This window comes from Thalassophryne amazonica, chromosome 9 (assembly GCF_902500255.1).
Source record: "Thalassophryne amazonica chromosome 9, fThaAma1.1, whole genome shotgun sequence".
Taxonomy (NCBI): domain Eukaryota; kingdom Metazoa; phylum Chordata; class Actinopteri; order Batrachoidiformes; family Batrachoididae; genus Thalassophryne; species Thalassophryne amazonica.
Window position 1 is genome coordinate 56,468,835 of NC_047111.1, and position 20,594 is coordinate 56,489,428.

Below are 20,594 nucleotides of genomic sequence, written 5' to 3' on the forward strand. Positions count from 1 at the left end.
TGTTCATAGAATTTATAGGGGGATATGTTTTTCAAATTTAGTACCTATTACTACATTGGATGACATTGGAGTCGAGGATGGCCTGCTGGTTGTTCCTGCTGTATTAAATATTTCATGTCTGATGCCTGCGATCCGTGTGGAGTGTATCAGGCCTAAACCTATTTTTAGATACCTTAGAAAAGTTATTTTGGAACCACCCATAAACCCAAATAGTCCAATTGTCAACTCTGCCGAGGTCGTTAGTTTGGGTCTTATAAATGTTAGATCATTGTCTTCAAAATCTATGTTGATCAATTATTTAATTGTGGATCATCATTTGGATATGATTGGTTTGTGTGAAACCTGGCTTAAACCTACAGTCGTTCTTCCCCTAAATGAAGCGTACCCGCTGGCATACACATTTAGTCATGTTTCTCGTGGTATGAAGCAAGGCGGGGGTATTGCTGTTAAGGATTTTATATATATATATATATGTTATCACTGTTAAACATTTGTACCTTCGTCTTCTTTCTTATGAAAACGGTGTTGTGCTGTTTGCACCTAACCCCGAGAATGTATGTGTTATTCAACCTTGTTTTAGCATGCTGGGGTCAATCTGAACTGGGAATGAAGAGCTGGATGTACTTATTATTATTATTATACAACTTGTTTTCGTAGCCGCTAACGACTGGGAGTGAAGCATGACGGGGTCAGGCTGAACTGGGAGTAAAAGAACTGAAGGTTGTTTTGACTGTTGTGACGTGATGCTTAGTGTGAAGACCAGGACACTCCAGGCAGATGCACAACAGCTGATAACTGCAACAGACGAACGAGATGTGCTGACCTCCGACGATAAGAGTAAAAGAAAGAAACTGTTTGTCCTTACAGCTGCGCTTATTGACGTATGTGTTTATGTTACGGGAAGAAACTTGTCTCGCGTTGTCCCCCCCCTTAGGACAAGTTTTATGATGTAATGAGGGCATCTCTAATAAAAAGAGCGGGAGCACAGGCCAGACTTTAGTGTAGCCTTGGTGTACAGCCTGGCCGCACTCTGCGCGTGATTAATTTGACTTTCTGTCTCACTGTTTTCTGTCTCACTGTGTTTCTTGACTCTGTTTGTCTTATCAAAGGTTTTAAGAATGTTTGGAGGAGAAAATACCCAACAATTGCTTTTATTTATAAGTCTAGGTTTACGTTAGTAACTGTTGGGGGTCACAGGTATGGATCGTTTGAGCATCTGATTCTCCGCTCTGCCCATGATGTTACATATTGTTTGGGGCAGAAGTATGGACATCAGTCATGTTATTTTGTCATTGTTTATAGGCCCCCTGGCCCATATTCTGAATTCCTGGATGAATTTGGTGAGTTTATTTCTAACTTGTCAACTAGTGCTGATAATATTTTGATTATGGGTGATTTAAACATTCATATGAATCGGCCCTCTGATCCCCTCTGTAAATCATTTATGGAGAATGTAGATGCATTGGGATTTCAGCAGTGTATTCAAGGGTTGACACATATTAGTGGTAATACCCTGGATTTGGTTCTTGTACGTGATATTGCTGTCATGAATACTGGCATACTGCCCCTTGCATCGGTGGTCTCTGACCATTCACTTATTAAGTTTACATTTACATTACCGCATTTAGTGGAGCAACAACCTGGCCTATTACTGCGGCAACGCATTAAACCTTCAACTAGGACTGAACTTGAAGCCAGATTGCCTGGTCTTCTACCTTCAACTTTGCAGAATGCTCAATCAGTGGACAGTCTGGTGGATGGTTTGAATTCGGTACTCAAAACTACACTTGATGACACTGCGCCTCCGGCATTACGGGAATGCCTTTCATTGTTATGCTGATGATACTCAATTGTACATGCCGATAACTGCTGGTAATCCTGCCCATATAAAAGCCTTAGAAGATTGCCTTATATCTGTGAGAAGTTGGTTGTCTAGTAATTGCTTACTCTTGAATTCTGATAAGACTGAAATGATGGTTCTTGGTCCAGCCAGACATCGGCATCATTTTGACCAGCTGGTGCTTAATTTGGGTTCGTGTGTTGTGCATCATACGGACAAAGTGAGGAATCTTGGAGTACTTTTCGATCCTACATTGTCTTTTGGCCCCCACATTAGAGACATTACGAGGTTCTGCCTTCTTCCATCTGCGAAATGTGGCAATGATTCGTCCCATCCTGTCTATGGCTGATGCTGAGACTTTGATACATGCATTTATCTCTTCCAGACTGGATTATTGTAATGCTTTATTTTCTGGCCTGCCGCAGTCTAGCATTCGAGGACTTCAATTGGTACAGAATGCTGCTGCCAGACTTTTGACACAAAGTATAAGGTTTGACCACATTACTCCCATTCTGGCATCCCTTCATTGGCTACCGGTTTCTGCCAGATCGGATTTTAAAGTTTTATTGGTGGTTTATAAAATTGTTCACAGACTGGCACCTTCTTACCTGGCGGACTTGGTTAAGCCCTGCGTACCTGCAAGGCCCTTGCGTTCGCAGGGCGCAAGGCTTCTGTGTGTTCCGAGGATGAACAAGAAGTCTGTGGGGTATAGAGCCTTCTTCTACTGTGGTCCGACTCTTTGGAACGATCTACCTGCTGTTATTAGGCAGTCTGACACGGTGGAGACTTTCAAATCAAGACTGAAGACCCACTTTTTTAGACTCTTATCATTAATTTAATTTGTTTTTGTGTTTGCTTTGTAATTTCTTTTTATTCTACTGTGTTTTATCTTTTTATTGTGCTTTTCTTGCTTTTAATTTTATTTTGATTTGAAAATAATTTGTGTTGTTAAGAATTGTGTGAAGCGCCTTGGTGCGACTTTGTCGTGAGTTGGCGCTATATAAATTAATTAATAAACTGAAATTGAAAATTGAGGATTGCTCTGAAGGCCTAGACATAAAATGCATGGGCTGCCATTGCTCTCATCTGTCTATCTATGCCAGCTAATAGAGGAAGAGATAAACAGACATTGGCTCTTTCAAGGTGCTGTTTCTTTTCTTCTGGATGCCCTCACTCAGAATTTCATAAATTCTTAACGGACATCTGGTGAACCAAGTCAAGTCTGGAAGCATACGCTGGTGGGGCACTTTGCCACATCCACAACCCCACGGAAAAGCCCCTGGTCCTGGATGGAAGCCACCCAGGCAGACAACTGGTCCATTCCCACAACTCTAAAATTACCATCTCACTCTGCTTGTAATTGTTGTAATCATCTGTGTATGAGGTTTTTATTAGTTTCTGTCATCTGTGTATCTGCTTCCTTGCTGATTGTCTGAGTCCTTTTGTGTTCTGCGTTTGTACTGGTCTGTGTGTGTGTTCGGACACGCCCCCTGGGCTGTCAGTGGTGTCTGTGGGTTTTGTCTCAGTCCTCCCTCTTCCTGTGTGCATACGTGCGTGTGTTGTGCATTAGACGTTTGGTCTTCTGTCATGTCTTAGCTGTCTCCTTTGTGGTTGATGTGTCTGTGTCCTGTGTGTGCGTGTGTTGGTTTGTGTGTGATTGTGTGTCGTTTCTATGTTGGTGTGTATGTGGGCGTGTGCTCCCATAGTCTGTCACGCTTCTGTTGTCTGTTCCCAGCCAATTATGTGTGGATATACGAGGGCTGTCAATAAAGTAACGGTCCTTTTTATTTTTTTCAAAAACTATATGGATTTCATTCATATGTTTTTACGTCAGACATGCTTGAACCCTCGTGCGCATGCGTGAGTTTTTCCACGCCTGTCGGTGACGTCATTCGCCTGTGAGCACTCCTTGTGGGAAGAGTCGTCCAGCCCCTCGTCGGAAATCCTTTGTCTGAGAAGTTGCTGAGAGACTGGCGCTTTGTTTGATCAAAATTTTTTCTAAACCTGTGAGACACATCGAAGTGGACACGGTTCGAAAAATTAAGCTGGTTTTCAGTGAAAATTTTAACGGCTGATGAGAGATTTTGAGGTGATTCTGTCGCTTTAAGGACTTCCCATGGTGCGAGACGTCGCTCAGCGCTCTCAGCCGCTGTCGTCAGCCTGTTCAAGCTGAAAACCTCCACATTTCAGGTTCTATTGATCCAGGACGTCGTGAGAGAACAGAGAAGTTTCAGAAGAAGTCGGTTTCAGCATTTTATCCGGATATTCCACTGTTAAAGGAGATTTTTTTAATGAAAGACGTGCGGACGGGTCCGCGCGTCGGGACGCAGCTGCCGCGACGCTCCGCCACAGGAAAAACACCTCTGTTGAAAGCCTTAAGGACAAGTTGGAACATGTCCTGCCTGTTAAACAATTTCTCATATACTCACTCCACTGAAAGCCATCAAAAGCCGCCTGGATTTTACAAATGGTTATCAACACGGAGGTGTTTTTCCTGTGCCGCCTGCTGAGTGGTATGTAATCACTGAATTCTTTGTAGTGAGTTTTTCTGTTTTTTTTTATGGTTAGTTTATGTGGGCAATTCCTTTCCTTGGGTTTGTGAATTTTTATCTCCTTTTATTGTTGGCTTTTCTCCTTACCTTGTATTTTGAATTAGATTGCATTTTTGTTGGAACCATGCCCACACCTGCTGTTTTTGGAATCCCTCACCCAGAGTTGGGTTAGTCTGCATTTTTGTTGTGACACTTACCTGTTCCAGAGTTTAACTAAACTGTCTGTAAATAAATTCCTGACTTTTTTTGAATGCACCTTTGAGTCGCGCCTGTCTGCATATCGGGGATCCTCCTTTATTGGTTCCTGGCTCTAAATCATAACAGTAATAACATGTATGTAACATTATAGTGTAGTACGGGAATTATGGCACTGGTCACATCCCAGGGTTTTTGAACACGCTTGAACTGCTGTGATGTGGTCTCATCTCACCAACACACACATTAGTAAGACAGTTACCTGAATACAACTGCAGTACGCCATGCGCATCTCCATGATCTTTCCATAATGTGGATTTATATTGGCAGCTTAAGTCGAACAACTTCAAATTGTAATGTGAGCGGGTCTCCTCCCTTTGAAAAAAGTGTTACCTTTTTGCAGCCGAAGCACTGTTTGGCAAACTTCTTGTCGTAGCATGGGCTGCAGTAAGTGTCGGTTCCTTTAGAGAGGAAACTCTGCGATCCTATTGGACGTTTACAGCTGCAACAGGTGAAGCATTCGTCGTGCCACGAGTTCCCTTTATACTCCACACTCTCTGTGCCTGCAAACAACAGCAAAGAGAAGGTGAGAGAAAGTCAAATTTACAGGTCACTGCAGCTGAAGTCTAATGAGAAAACATGTGAATGATCAATACAGATGTTTTAAATCCGCACTTTGGAGACACTTCGAGTGTCCAAACTTTTGACTGGTACTACTGTATGTTTGCATATTTCACACCATCAAACATGCACTAACTTTCCCGACTGCAGTTAGTGGCACAAATGCTTATTCTTCAAAGATATTGGGGCCCTTGTGTTGTATTTCCTGAATTAATGACAGCACCAGAGGATTATGGTGTTGCAACAGCCTTAATCTAATGTGCATGTTGGCAAAACACCTTAAGAATGACTTTTGGTAAAGCTTGGTCAAAATTTAAGGTCATAGGTCAAGGTCAAATATTCAATCCCATACTAATACATAATATAATGGTTAACTTAATGTAAGTGAGATACGATATTTTATTAGTGAACTCAGCTGGATTGACAACTGAATGTCCTTGATACAAGATCTCTTTGGAGGACCTTTGGGTACTGCTGGAATATTTTTCTGTCAAACGATAACTCAGGGCGATCTCTCACTGCTGACTGTCTACCTTATTGGCAAAAAAAAAAAAAAAAATCAGATACCTCATCATGGCCTGACGTTTTGTGTAAGCAGTGGTAAAAGCGTTATAGAACAACTTATTCCCCTCTGTCATATAAATCCCATGAAAACATGTCACACTCCTCAACAGAAGACAGTTATGAGATGGAAACAAGTCAATTTGAGCTTTGTGGAAAAGTGTGTGTGTGTGTGTGTGTGTGAACAGCGCAGGTGTAGTATTGTGCACAGACGCTGATGTAAAGGGACTCATGATTCATGAATTGTTATGTGTCGACGCGGGTTGAGGAGCGGACCTGCGTCTGACGGAACCCAGCGCTAAAATAACAAGAAAGCGGTTCCAATAACAAAAACAATTTATTTTTTCACCCTCTGGTGCATAATAAAGTGTAGAAACTAAAACAGCGTCATTCTGGTGGAATGAAGGCTGGCACGCTCTCCAGCGCCCAAAAGGATCAAAGCCCGGTGCTTCTGGACTCACTGTTACCGCCAAACACCCCCCAGGTGGACACGACAAACCGACTCTCTGCGAAGGATAGAAGAGGTGAGGTAAGTCAGCAGTTACAACCAATATCCTTCAAAAGACACACACCATCAGCAACACATTCAGGTCTGTATTTTAAGCTTTATGCAAATGAGCAGCTTCTCACAACAGGTGGAGGATCACTTGTCCGCACGCCACAGCAGTGAGAAGCGAGCTGCACAATTCTCATCATAATTCAAATCTACTGTGTAACAAAATACCAAGTTACTATCAACAAGTAGTCAAACAATTAATCACCTCTGATGTGTGCTGACAGCATGTGTCCCTCACCCTTCCTGCTTCACAGGCACGATGTGTCAAACCCAGGCGCGGTCCTCAGCGTTTCACAAACGAACATCACAAGGTCGAGTTCCCGGCAATTCTGCTTGAATCACACATGGCTTAAATGCAGAACGCCATCTAATTATCTGCTTCAGCTGAAAATCTTTAAGGTTGCATGTGAGCACCATCCACAGGTGCTGCACATGATGTTGATGAGGGTGAAGGACTCTTCAGCCAGCACCTTCTCCACAGACAAATCAGTTTTCATACCACCTGGAGAGCAAAGAAAAGAAAAGAACACCAAAATGTCCAGCCACACCCCCCAACACACAACATGAATGGCAATACTTTGTAAGTTCTTTTGGTTTCTCCATTTTCCTTGACAGCACAATGGGTCAGATATGAATTTGGCATGTTTTATATCAAATGCCTTTCCTGATGCAATTCCACATCACATGGAGGATGGACATAGGTGGTCTTGAACCGAGAACCTTCTGTTTTAAAAGCAAGAGCATTAACCACTTGGCCATCATGTTACCCATTGTATGCATTCAAATAACAGCACAAAAAACAAAACAAATTTTACATGCTGTTTTCATGAATTAGACCAAATTTCCACAATTTTGGAATGAGGACTCAAATTGTGGCCACGTGACACAGACCTGACCCAAACTTCACTGTTTAAGTGCTTAAACACCTTTGATCAAAGTGAAACTTGTTTGTCCAGTTCCTTAAATGCTTTGATCGCCTCACCAGGCAGGATGGGTTTGTAGCAGCCGTGGCAGCGTGGGGCGTCCTCTCTGGAGCAGCACTTTCCACACATGATGCGGTCATCCTTGGTGCTGAAAGGCTCTTTGGCCAGAGGCTTGTAGCACTTTGCACAACGGAAACACTCCTCATGCCAATGTCGGCCCTTATGGGTCAGCTCCTCAAGGATGGAGGAACAGGAACCAAGAGCAGCGAGAGAAAAGCAAAGCACAGAGATGAGAACAGATGAGCTTGTGCAAAATGTATTACTGCACAGGTGAAATGTTCTCATAAAAACCATCATGAATAGTGACCTGCACGTGGACCTCATACCTTTGACTCTACGCTGATGGGTCGATGGCACTCTGCGCAGGTGTTGGCGCAGAACTTGGTGTGGCAGCGGACGCACACCATCTTCCCCTCATTGCAGACATACCTCTTTCCCCCAAGATCCTCCCGACAGTACAAACAGTGCGATTTGTCCGCCATCGTCAAACCTGCAGCAAAGAGACAACAAATTCTGCTTGAGAGAAATTATCCAACAGTAGCATTTTAGAAATTCAGCTCTGTGTGTGTGTGTGTGTGCTTAGAAAGACTGGCTTCTACCAACTTCACATAGCTACCTAGAACTGCCACAATGGGGCGCTGTGGGTACATGTGGCCTGTCTAAAGAGTGACAGTTTAACTGATTTTTCAGGATTAAAACACAGCGCTCTGTTTCTGTGTTCTCACGTGTGCACACATTAGAGTGTAATTAGTTCATCCTTTTTCCTAAAATGTCACAGAAAATAATTTAAACATAAAGTTTGTTGGATGCCAGAACACAGGTGTAAATGTTGAAATCTGAAAACAAACTGTATTAAACGCAGCCCCCCCCCCCCCCCCCCACCTTCTCATTAGCTCAGTCAGTCACAATTTCTTGTGCACATGAAACCTTGAACAAAATTTATCACATTTTTACCGGATTTGAACTGAAGAGCCCAAGTGAGCCTATCTGAGAAGTTTGAATTTGAGCATGATCAGGTGTCATCAAGATCCTATAAGGACGGTCCACTTTCCGAACAGAGAACTGATCATTTATATTATATTTATTTTCCTTTCAATCAATCAATCAATCAATTTTATTTATATAGCACCAAATCACAACAAACAGTTGCCCCAAGGCGCTTTATATTGTAAGGCAAGGCCATACAATAATTACGTAAAAACCACAACGGTCAAAACGACCCCCTGTGAGCAAGCACTTGGCGACAGTGGGAAGGAAAAACTTCCTTTTAACAGGAAGAAACCTCCAGCAGAACCAGGCTCAGGGAGGGGCAGTCTTCTGCTGGGACTGGTTGGGGCTGAGGGAGAGAACCAGGAAAAAGACATGCTGTGGAGGGGAGCAGAGATCAATCACTAATGATTAAATGCAGAGTGGTGCATACAGAGCAAAAAGAGAAAGAAACACTCAGTGCATCATGGGAACCCCCCAGCAGTCTAAGTCTATAGCAGCATAAATAAGGGATGGCTCAGGGTCACCTGATCCAGCCCTTACTATAAGCTTTAGCAAAAAGGAAAGTTTTAAGCCTAATCTTAAAAGTAGAGAGGGTGTCTGTCTCCCTGATCTGAATTGGGAGCTGGTTCCACAGGAGAGGAGCCTGAAAGCTGAAGGCTCTGCCTCCCATTCTACTCTTACAAACCCTAGGAACTACAAGTAAGCCTGCAGTCTGAGAGCGAAGCACTCTATTGGGGTGATATGGTACTATGAGGTCCCTAAGATAAGATGGGACCTGATTATTCAAAACCTTATAAGTAAGAAGAAGAATTTTAAATTCTATTCTAGAATTAACAGGAAGCCAATGAAGAGAGGCCAATATGGGTGAGATATGCTCTCTCCTTCTAGTCGCTGTCAGTACTCTAGCTGCAGCATTTTGAATTAACTGAAGGCTTTTCAGGGAACTTTTAGGACAACCTGATAATGAATTACAATAGTCCAGCCAAGAGGAAATAAATGCATGAATTAGTTTTTCAGCATCACTCTGTTGTGTGGGCCGCTGAAGAGGAGGTACTGCTGGCCCACTACCACCAGAGGGCGCCCTGCTTGGAGTGCGGGCTCCAAGCACGAGAGGGCGCCAGACCCAGAGGAAGTGACAGCTGTCACTCATCACACCAGCTGTCACTCATCTACACCACTACTTAAGCCGGACTGCAACTCCACCTCCCCGCCGAGAAATCGACTACCGAGAGGTACTTTCTCTGCTAACTGACACGTTGTGTACTAATCCAGATCTCATTTGCAGCCATATTTTTGTGGACGTTGCCTTATCTGGGACTTCGGCGTTTGGCGTGACGACGACGACTGCGCCTCACTCTCTGAACAGATAAGTGGTTAATCAAGAGCTGCACGAGTGTGTGATTCGGAGGTGGAGGTTCCCCCTCCTGACTGTGTACAGACCGTGGACCACTGAGTGTACGGACTTACACTCATTCATCTTGTCTCTGCTTTTTGCCAGCAGTACCAGGGTCGACAGCCGAAGACAGAGGTCACCTGGGGATACAGGACTTGGCGGCTCCGGTGTTCTTCAGACCGTTGGTGGTGGAAGCCGTGTGGGACGCGGCCTCTCTCTCGTTGGGGTCTCCTATCTTCGAGCCTGCCCACACGTCACCTGGTGTTAATTGACTTTACAAATTTTGTGTGTTTAGTTGTGTGTTGTCACAACATTAAATTGTTACCTTTTGGCTTACTCATTGTCCGTTCATTTGCGCCCCCTGTTGTGGGTCCGTGCTACGACACCTTCCCAACAGGATTTCTCGGCCATCGTCATGGATTCCGAGGGGCGTCAGCTCGAGCGTGAATGGCCAATGGAAGAGCCAGGAGCGCAGGCGTCAGCAGGAGGCGTGTTGAGTGAGCTGCAGCAGATCTTAACCGCCTTCACGGCTCGGTTGGATTTAGTGACCAAGCAGAATGTCCTCCTTAATCGGAGAGTGGAGGCTCTCGCCGCCAGGGTGGAAGCGCGCGATCAGGGTGCTGCTGCAGCTCCTCCTCTGGCTGATCCTGGGCCTGTATCAGACGTTCCACTGGTCGTTCAACGAACCCCCCCACCGTCCCCTGAAGCATACATAAGCCCTCCGGAACCGTACGGGGGCTGTGTCGAGACGTGCGCGGACTTCCTCATGCAGTGTTCGCTCGTCTTTGCACAGCGCCCTGTCATGTATGCATCAGACGCTAGCCGGGTAGCTTATGTTATTAATCTGCTTCGAGGAGAGGCACGCGCATGGGCTACGGCGCTTTGGGAGCAGAACTCACGGCTCCTAACGTCTTATACTGGGTTTGTACGGGAGTTCAAACAAGTGTTTGATCATCCCAACAGAGGCGAGACCGCTTCGAACGTGCTGCTGTCGATGAGACAGGGGCACCGTAGCGCAGCCGAGTATGCAGTCGACTTCCGCATCGCGGCAGCGAGGTCTGGCTGGAATAACGTTGCGCTCCGCGCCGCCTTTGTAAATGGGCTGTCCCCGGTCCTTAAGGAGCACCTACTGGCTAAGGAGGAACCGCGGGATTTTGACGGGCTTGTCGATTTGGTTATACGCTTAGACAACCGTTTGAATGAGCATCGTCGGGAGCAGGCCGGGGGGCGTGACCGGGCACGAGCCGTCCCTCCCCCTTCCGGTTCCAACAAGGTGATGTCGTCCCCACGCTTCACTGCCAGAGAGCCCCGTGTGGCTACAGCTCCCCCTGCTGAGGAGGCTATGGACACGAGCAGGGCCAAAGTAAAATCAAATGTCAGACAAAGGAGACTGGCCCGCGGGGAGTGTTTTGTCTGCAGCTCTTGTGAGCACATGCAGAGGGACTGCCCTGAACGGTCAAACTACAACGCCCGTCCTTAGAAACTGGGCTAAGGGTGGGCCATAACACACACGCGGAAAGACCCCGCAGATCGGCACGAATCCCAGTAACAATCTTTTGTGGGGATTTAACCCTTCACGCCCCAGCACTGGTAGACACGGGGTCAGAAGGGAATCTGCTGGACAGCAGATGGGCAAAGGAAGTAGGGCTCCCCCTGGTGGCTCTGCCGGCACCATTGCAGGTGCGAGCACTAGATGGTACCCTGCTTCCATTAATCACACATCAGACACAACCAGTGACTTTGGTTGTGTCTGGGAATCACAGGGAGGAGATAGTGTTCCATGTAACACCGTCTACCTCCCGAGTGATTCTGGGCTTTCCATGGATGGTGAAATACAATCCCCGGATTGATTGGCCGTCCGGGGTTGTCACGCAGTGGAGCAAAACCTGCCACCGGGAGTGTTTAGGATCCTCGGTTCCCCCCGGCACTACAGCTAAGGAGGAGGTCCAAGTTCCCCCCAATCTATCGGCGGTGCCCAAGGAGTACCATGATCTTGCTGACGTTTTCAGCAAAGATCTGGCGCTCACTCTTCCCCCGCACCGACCGTATGATTGTGCCATCGATTTGGTCCCGGGCGCTGAGTACCCGTCCAGTAGGTTGTACAACCTCTCACGTCCGGAACGCGAATCAATGGAGACCTACCTCCGGGACTCCTTAGCTGCCGGGCTGATCCGGAACTCCACCTCCCCGATGGGTGCTGGTTTCTTTTTTGTGGGTAAAAAAGACGGCGGACTCCGTCCATGCATTGATTACAGAGGGCTGAACGAGATCACGGTTTGCAACCGATACCCGTTACCCCTGTTGGATTCAGTGTTCACGCCCCTGCATGGAGCCCAAATCTTTACGAAATTGGATCTTAGAAACGCGTACCACCTGGTTCGGATCCGGAAGGGAGACGAATGGAAGACGGCGTTCAACAGCCCGTTAGGTCACTTTGAGTACCTGGTCATGCCGTTCGGCCTCACTAACGCCCCCGCGACGTTCCAAGCTTTGGTAAATTACGTCTTGCGGGACTTCCTGCATCGGTTCGTCTTCGTATATCTGGACGATATACTCATCTTTTCCCCGGACCCTGAGACCCATGTCCAGCATGTACGTCAGGTCCTACAGCGGTTGTTGGAGAACCGGCTGTTTGTGAAGGGCGAGAAGTGCGAGTTCCACCGCACTTCTTTGTCCTTCCTGGGGTTCATCATCTCCTCCAACTCCGTCGCCCCTGATCCGGCTAAGGTTGCGGCGGTGAGAGAGTGGCCCCAACCAACAAGCCACAGGAAACTACAGCAGTTCCTCGGTTTTGCAAATTTCTACAGGAGGTTCATTAAGGGCTACAGTCAGGTCGCTAGCCCCCTGACAGCCCTGACCTCCACAAAAGTCCCCTTCGCCTGGTTGGATCGGTGCGAAGCCGCGTTCCAGGAGTTGAAACGCCGGTTCTCGTCTGCACCAGTTCTGGTGCAGCCTGACCCTGATCGCCAGTACATAGTGGAAGTGGACGCCTCTGACTCAGGGATAGGAGCCGTGCTGTCCCAGAGCGTGGAGGCTGATAAGGTACTCCATCCTTGTGCCTTTTATTCCCGCAGGTTGATCCCAGCTGAACGGAACTATGACGTCGGCAATCGGGAACTGCTCGCGGTGAAGGAGGCTCTTGAAGAGTGGAGACACCTGCTGGAGGGGGCGTCGTTGCCCTTCACGGTTTTCACAGACCATCGGAACCTGGAGTACATCCGGACCGCCAAGCGGCTGAACCCCAGGCAAGCCCGCTGGTCTCTGTTCTTCGGGCGCTTTGACTTCCGGATCACGTATCGCCCCGGGACCAAGAACCAAAAATCAGATGCATTGTCCCGGGTGCACGAAGAAGAAGCCAAAGCGGGGCTGTCGAACCCCACCGAGACCATCATCCCCGAGTCCACTGTCGTGGCCACCCTTACCTGGGACGTGGAGAAGACCGTCCGGGAGGCCCTGACCAGGAGCCCGGACCCGGGGACTGGCCCCAAGAACAGACTGTACGTCCCACCAGAGGCCAGAGCTGCCGTATTGGACTTCTGTCACGGATCCAAGCTCTCCTGCCATCCCGGAGTGCGTAGGACCGTGGCAGTAGTCCAGCAGCGCTTCTGGTGGGCGTCCCTGGAAACCGACGTCCGGGACTACATCCAGGCCTGTACCATCTGCGCCAGGGGCAAGGCAGACCATCGGAGGACGACGGGCCTCCTCCAACCCCTGCCAGTGCCTCATCGCCCCTGGTCTCACATCGGCCTGGATTTCATCACGGGCCTCCCGCCGTCCCAGGGCAACACCATCGTTCTCACGATAGTGGACCGGTTCTCCAAGGCGGCCCACTTCGTGGCCCTCCCGAAGCTCCCGACGGCCCAGGAGACGGCAGACCTCCTGGTCCATCACGTCATGCGGCTGCATGGGATACCATCGGACATTGTATCAGATCGTGGTCCCCAGTTCTCTTCTCAGGTGTGGAAGAGTTTCTGCAAGGAGCTGGGGGCCACCGTGAGTCTCTCGTCCGGGTACCACCCCCAGACCAACGGCCAGGCAGAGCGGGCCAACCAGGAGTTGGAGCAGGCCCTTCGGTGTGTCACCTCCGCACATCCGGCGGCCTGGAGTCACCATCTGGCCTGGATCGAGTATGCCCACAACAGCCAAGTTTCGTCTGCTACCGGCCTCTCCCCTTTTGAGGTGTGTTTGGGGTACCAGCCCCCATTGTTCCCGCTGGTGGAGGGAGAGGTCGGTGTGCCCTCGGTCCAGGCCCACCTCAGGAGATGCCGCCGGGTGTGGCGGACCGCCCGCTCTGCCCTGTTAAAGGCCCGGACGAGGGCCAAGTCCCATGCGGACCGCCGACGTTCCCCGGCCCCCACATACCAGCCCGGGCAGGAGGTGTGGCTGTCAACAAAGGACATCCCCCTCTGTGTGGACTCACCCAAGTTAAAGGACAGATACATCGGACCATTCACTATCCTCAAGATCATCAACCCGGCCGCAGTGAAGCTCCGACTCCCGGCTTCACTGCGGATCCACCCTGTCTTCCACGTGTCCCGTATCAAGCCACACCACACCTCGCCCCTCTGTACACCTGGACCCACGCCGCCTCCTGCCCGGCTCATCGACGGGGAGCCTGCTTGGACGGTACGCAGGCTCCTGGACGTCCGTCGTAAGGGCCGGGGGTTCCAATATCTGGTAGACTGGGAGGGGTATGCACCTGAAGAACGCTCCTGGGTGAAGAGGAGCTTCATCCTGGACCCGGCCCTCCTGGCCGATTTCTACAGAAGACACCCGGACAAGCCAGGTCGGGCGCCAGGAGGCGCCCGTTGAGGGGGGGGGTCCTGTTGTGTGGGCCGCTGAAGAGGAGGTACTGCTGGCCCACTACCACCAGAGGGCGCCCTGCTTGGAGTGCGGGCTCCAAGCACGAGAGGGCGCCAGACCCAGAGGAAGTGACAGCTGTCACTCATCACACCAGCTGTCACTCATCTACACCACTACTTAAGCCGGACTGCAACTCCACCTCCCCGCCGAGAAATCGACTACCGAGAGGTACTTTCTCTGCTAACTGACACGTTGTGTACTAATCCAGATCTCATTTGCAGCCATATTCTTGTGGACGTTGCCTTATCTGGGACTTCGGCGTTTGGCGTGACGACGACTGCGCCTCACTCTCTGAACAGATAAGTGGTTAATCAAGAGCTGCACGAGTGTGTGATTCGGAGGTGGAGGTTCCCCCTCCTGACTGTGTACAGACCGTGGACCACTGAGTGTACGGACTTACACTCATTCATCTTGTCTCTGCTTTTTGCCAGCAGTACCAGGGTCGACAGCCGAAGACAGAGGTCACCTGGGGATACGGGACTTGGCGGCTCCGGTGTTCTTCAGACCGTTGGTGGTGGAAGCCGTGTGGGACGCGGCCTCTCTCTCGTTGGGGTCTCCTATCTTCGAGCCTGCCCACACGTCACCTGGTGTTAATTGACTTTACAAATTTTGTGTGTTTAGTTGTGTGTTGTCACAACATTAAATTGTTACCTTTTGGCTTACTCATTGTCCATTCATTTGCGCCCCCTGTTGTGGGTCCGTGCTACGACACCTTCCCAACACACTCTGAGACAAGACCTTTCTCATTTTAGAGATAATGCGTAAATGCAAAAAAGCAGTTCTTTCAGCCATAAATGTTTTGTATGTTTATTATTTGTATTATTTTTTTTATTTGTTTTTATCAGCAGACTTGTATTCTTTGCTGTTTGTTTGTAAGCAGGTTATTTCAAAAAGACACTAAAGAATTCAATGTCCTTAATGATTATTATTGTTAAGAAATAGATTGTGGCTCAAGCAGGAAGTCCCTAAATTTTGGTGCAGATCCGAATCAAGAGGTGGATTTTGCCTTTGATTTCTGACCAAAGAAAGCTGGATAAGCAATATCCTGCTGACAGGCAGCAACAAAAACATAACCTCCTTGGAAAGGTTCAAAGAGCAAAGATCATCATGATCCAAGGTTCCTGACCAGAATCTAATATCTGGATCAATCTTCAGCAATCATAAGGTCAGAACAAAGATCAACAAACAGGATAAAAGCTCAGAGTCACAGAACATGATCACAGATGAGAGATCAGCATAAAGGTTTGATTAGGATCAAAGACCACCATACCAGAACAAGATCAAAGATTACCAATCAGGATGAAAGCTCAGGATCACATAAAACAATGACACATTAGAGATCAGGATCAAAGGTTACCAACAGGATCAAAGGACTGTTGCAGCTAAGCAGAGGTGTGCACTCTCTGAATGCCCATGTACTTATTATAAAGTTCGCTGGCCCAGAATCTGTTGTGGAAACATTTGTCATTTATTTGTTAAAATCAGGTCAGCTTAATGCTACAACCACTAAACCACGGAACGACCATGGGCGCTGATCGGAAACTTTCCAGGCAGACCCCATCACCAGTCAGATGTTAATGAGGTACTACATTTGGGTAATTAAAAGAATGTGATATAAAAACTAATCAAGTTCAAATTCATCTCCTCCAGTCCAATTCCAGCTAAAAACCATTCAAATTACATTTGTTTAGGATAAAATGCCACAGCTGTGTTTCTCTGAGAGTCTAAACTTAGAACCCAAATCACTATGTTCATTCCTATAACAGATGTGATTACAGGGTCACAAATTCAGCTGGTAAACAACGCACAACATGATGGACAAGCCATTGTTACGCAAACACAAAATAATGAGGAGGAAGAGAAAATACTTGTCTAATCACTCGGTTATTGATCACATCATGTTAATGGTGGCTGATTCCCAAGAACTGACCACAACTATGTGTGTGTGCGTGTGCACCCGCGTGAGCATACTAGAGTGCACACATGAAGGAATGCCTGGCATGAGTAACGTGGTCAGATGTGCAGCGATCACAACTCTGACAGAACACACACACACATGCGTGCACACACACGGACCACTCCTTAAGAAACCACAAACCCTCGTGTTTTCCTGGTGGGAACAGCGTGTCAGCACAGGAGGAGGTTCACCCGGTTTGTTCTGGTTTTGGACTGGTGTGTTGACACGGTTCTTCACTTTCAAACCTGTATCATGTTTGTTCTCATAATTCCTAAACTCTGTGTTAAATGAATATTGTTTTAAATGTTATGGAATGTATTACATTTAGCTGATTAAGTTGTTCACTAACCATGAGGTCAGACATTGTCCAACTGACTGGACATAAATGGTGGAGAGGAAGAAAGAAGACTGTTGTTCTCTGAGTAAACCAGGGGCCTCATTTATGAAACAAGGTGCACATACAAAAGCAGAAATATGCATTCATGTTCTATTTTTGTTGCCAGAGTTATAAAGCTGTGTGGAGGCATACATCTCCTTTACAGATCTCAGTGGTTGTGGAAATGTACATAATGCACGGATGTGCTCGCTACCTCCAACTTGTTCCTTGAATGGACACAGACACACCCTTAAAGTCATTTGAATGTACAACTCATCTATGTGTCGCTCAAAAGATGGATCTGTCCTGTCACACAGCAGAGAACAACACAAGAATGAAAAAAGAAAGCGTGCAGAAAAAGTTAAATTACACTGTATGTGAAATTGTGAGTCTTTGGAGAAGCTGAATAAATGACATAAACTTAATTTTGCAGTGTCCGTTTGAGAATCATAGACAAACAAAAAACCACTTAACTGGAAAAAGTAAGTGATCACTGCACATGCAGTCAATGAAATAATACATCAATAACTGATAGAGTACTGATGAAAATTAGTTGACAGTTATTTACATTGTGGTCTGTGAATAGTAAATAATTTAGTATTATTTGACCGTTGGGGTTTTACATAATTATTGTATGGCCTTGCCTTACAATATAAAGCGCCTTGGGGCAACTGTTTGTTGTGATTTGGCGCTATATAAAAAAATTGATTGATTGATTGATTGTACATATTAATATATGCATATTTGTGAACAGAAATAATATTTTAATTAGAAATATAAACACTGCAAAAGTTGCTTTGTTTTAGGTTAAAATTTGTCCAAATTGTTCAGACAGCGATGCAACAGCACTCAGAGCAGCCAGGAGGAACCTGTCGGTGGGAATAATAAGAGCTAAGTCCACATATGCCCTCAAGGTTCAAGGCCACCTCCATTCCAATGACCCACGCAGCATGTGGAGGGGCATCAAATGCATCACAGACTGCAAAAACAACGCAACACCGTGCTCTGCAGACCCAGCGCTCCTGGACACTCTGAATGCCTTTTATGTGTTTTGAGGCATCCAACACCACCACCCCCTCCCGAATCCCTCCTTCTCCCAAAGACCCCCCTGTCAGCAACACCACACTATAGCTGAGGTGAGGAACATGCTGCAGAGGATCAACCCCCAAAAGGCCCCGGGCCCTGACGGACTACCAGGGAGGGTCCTAAAAGACTGTGCACACCAGCTGTCTGAGGTTCTGGCAGATATATTCAACATCTCTTTGTCCCAAGCCAGAGTTCCGCCGTGCCTCAAGACATCAAGGATATCCCTGTGCCAAAGACCTCTGCACCATCCTGCCTCAACGACTACAGGCCAATTGCACTCACCCCCATCACCACAAAGTGCTTTGAGAGGCTGGTGATGAGGCGCCTGAAGCAGACCATCAATGTGACTGTAGACTTGCACCAGTACACGTACAGGAAAAACCAGTCCACAGCTGATGCCATTTACACTGTGGTGCATCAGGCCCTCTCCCACACAGAGAACAAGGACACCTATGCAAAGCTGCTGTTACTGGACTTCAATTCTGCATTTAACACCATCATCCCGCAGAAACTGGTTTCCAAGCTGACTGAACTAGGAGCCCCCTCAGCACTGTGCAACTGGGTCCTGGACTTTCTGACTGGGAGGCCACAGAGTGTCAGGATCAACACCACCTCATCCTCCACCATCATCCTGAACACTGGCTCACCCCAGGGTTGTGTGCTCAGCCCAACGCTGTACACACTGATGACCTTCGACTGCAGAGCCCAGCACGAGAATAATCTTGTTGTTAAGTTTGCAGACGATACAGCAGTGATCAGGCTCATCAGCCAAGGGGATGAGGCAGCGTACAGGCGAGAAGTGGAGAACCTGACACGGTGATGCGGAGACAACAACCTCATCCTCAACACCCAGAAGACCAAGGAGATAGTTGTTGACTTCCGCAGGTCAGCTCCCACCACCCCCTCCCCCCTACATCAACGGAGCGGCGATGGAGATCGTCTCGTCCATCAGGTACCTTGGAGTCCACCTCTCCAACACTCTCACCTGGCACACCAACACCACAGCTGTCATCAAGAAAGCCCACCAACATCTCTATTTTTTGAGGAAATTGGGAAGGGCCAGACATCCTGAGAGCCTTCTACAGCTGTGCAGTGGAGAGTGTCCTGTCCTGCTGCCTCCCTGTGTGGTATGGTGGCTGCACAGTGGCGGAGAAAAAGGCGCTGCAGCGGGTGGTGAAGTCCGCACAGAGGACCATCGGATGCAGCTTACCACCCATTGGAGACATCTACATCTCCAGATGTAGAGACAAAGCCACCTGCATCCTCCGAGACTCCACCCACCCTACGCACAGTCTGTTCACACCCCTTCCCTCTGGAAGGAGGCTGTGCAGCATCCGGGCAAAAACGTCCAGACTGAAAAACAGCTTCTACCCGAATGCTGTCAGACTGTTGAACAGTTCAACATCCACCACCGAACTGTGAACATTGCACTAACATGCACATTGTCACTTTCTTAATACTCTAACGCTGCTGCCGACCCTGTGCCTTGTATATATATTCTATGGCCACAGGGGTGCGCATATTGTACAGTGCAAAAGTTTACAAAGGTTGGTTAAATTGTCCCAGTTAACTACACCAAGACCTGGAGAAACTGCATTTCATTCTGCCTGTAAGGGTCGAGTGACAATAAAGTGAGTCTGAATCCGAGTCATTTCCTCTTCATCATATCAGGCTTGACTTGAATGCATGAGGTGTGCACAATCTCTGACTTTTTGTGGAAAAATGATCATATAGGAACGGTTGCTGAGTGTTTGTGATATACGTTGCAAAAGTCACATGCACATAAGTGCAGACGCGTGGGACATTTAACATTAAACTTTAACCATATTTCTCTGTGAAAGGCCCCTTTAAATGTCTTCTTGATTGGACTTGTGTGAAGAACAAGTACTTAAAACTGTCACAGTCTGTTACACACCAGAGTGTTCTTCAAGTGCAAACACAAACATCTAGTTCAAACAAATCATAAATCCCCATAGAGAGGGAACAAAACGTCACCACAGGACAGCGTGTGACGTGATCATTTCAGTGAATGATGACAGAAACTAAACTCTAGAGCACAACACCTGTAGCTTACAGGTGTGACACAGATCCATGCAATACTACCAAAATATATGGTTCTGTGTGACCTTGACATTTGATCAATTCTGTCCAAAATGGAACTAAACTCACTCACTCACTCACTCACTCACTCACTCACTCACTCACTCACTCATCTTCAACCATTTATCTGGGATCGGGGTTGCAGAGTGGAACCATTCCACCATATTTAATGCATATTGGTTCCACACTGTTTGTGTTACCCAATGTCAAAGGTCATGTGACCAAAAGAACATTGAGATATGGCTTCACATTTGTGTTCAACTGTAATCATAAGTGTATCTTCAATCAATTCCTCTGACAGTTATTCTAAATGAGTTTGACCGTTTAAGATCACCCTAGTTCAAACGTAGAGCAGGTAACTGAGTGGATAAGGAGTTAGGTTGCCAATATGTGGACCTGGGTTTGAATCCTATTCATGCTACCTGTCTGTGTCCTTGAACAAGACACTTACTGATAATCTACACTGTCTCAGTCCGACCTGCACCAGACTGTTGTCCTGTCCAGGAGGTGTCACAGATAAG

General features: G+C 47.4%; 1 protein-coding gene across 3 annotated transcripts in view; it reads right to left on the reverse strand.

Annotated features, from left to right (window-relative positions):
* The window catches only part of LOC117517153 (four and a half LIM domains protein 1-like), a 70,331-nt gene that overhangs the window by 27,522 nt on the left and 22,215 nt on the right, over positions 1-20,594 (reverse strand). Inside the window, exons 1-5 of one of the 3 annotated variants that reach the window (XM_034178070.1) lie at positions 20,496-20,502; positions 13,387-13,393; positions 7,635-7,798; positions 7,308-7,482; positions 4,981-5,150 (exon numbers count right to left, since the gene is read on the reverse strand). In XM_034178070.1, the coding sequence (XP_034033961.1) occupies positions 4,981-5,150; positions 7,308-7,482; positions 7,635-7,790 (501 nt within the window). In that variant the 5' untranslated portion in view covers positions 7,791-7,798; positions 13,387-13,393; positions 20,496-20,502. Of the gene's footprint in view, positions 1-4,980; positions 5,151-7,307; positions 7,483-7,634; positions 7,799-13,386; positions 13,394-20,495; positions 20,503-20,594 lie in introns of those variants that run through there. The other 2 variants (XM_034178072.1, XM_034178069.1) reach the window with 2 other exon arrangements.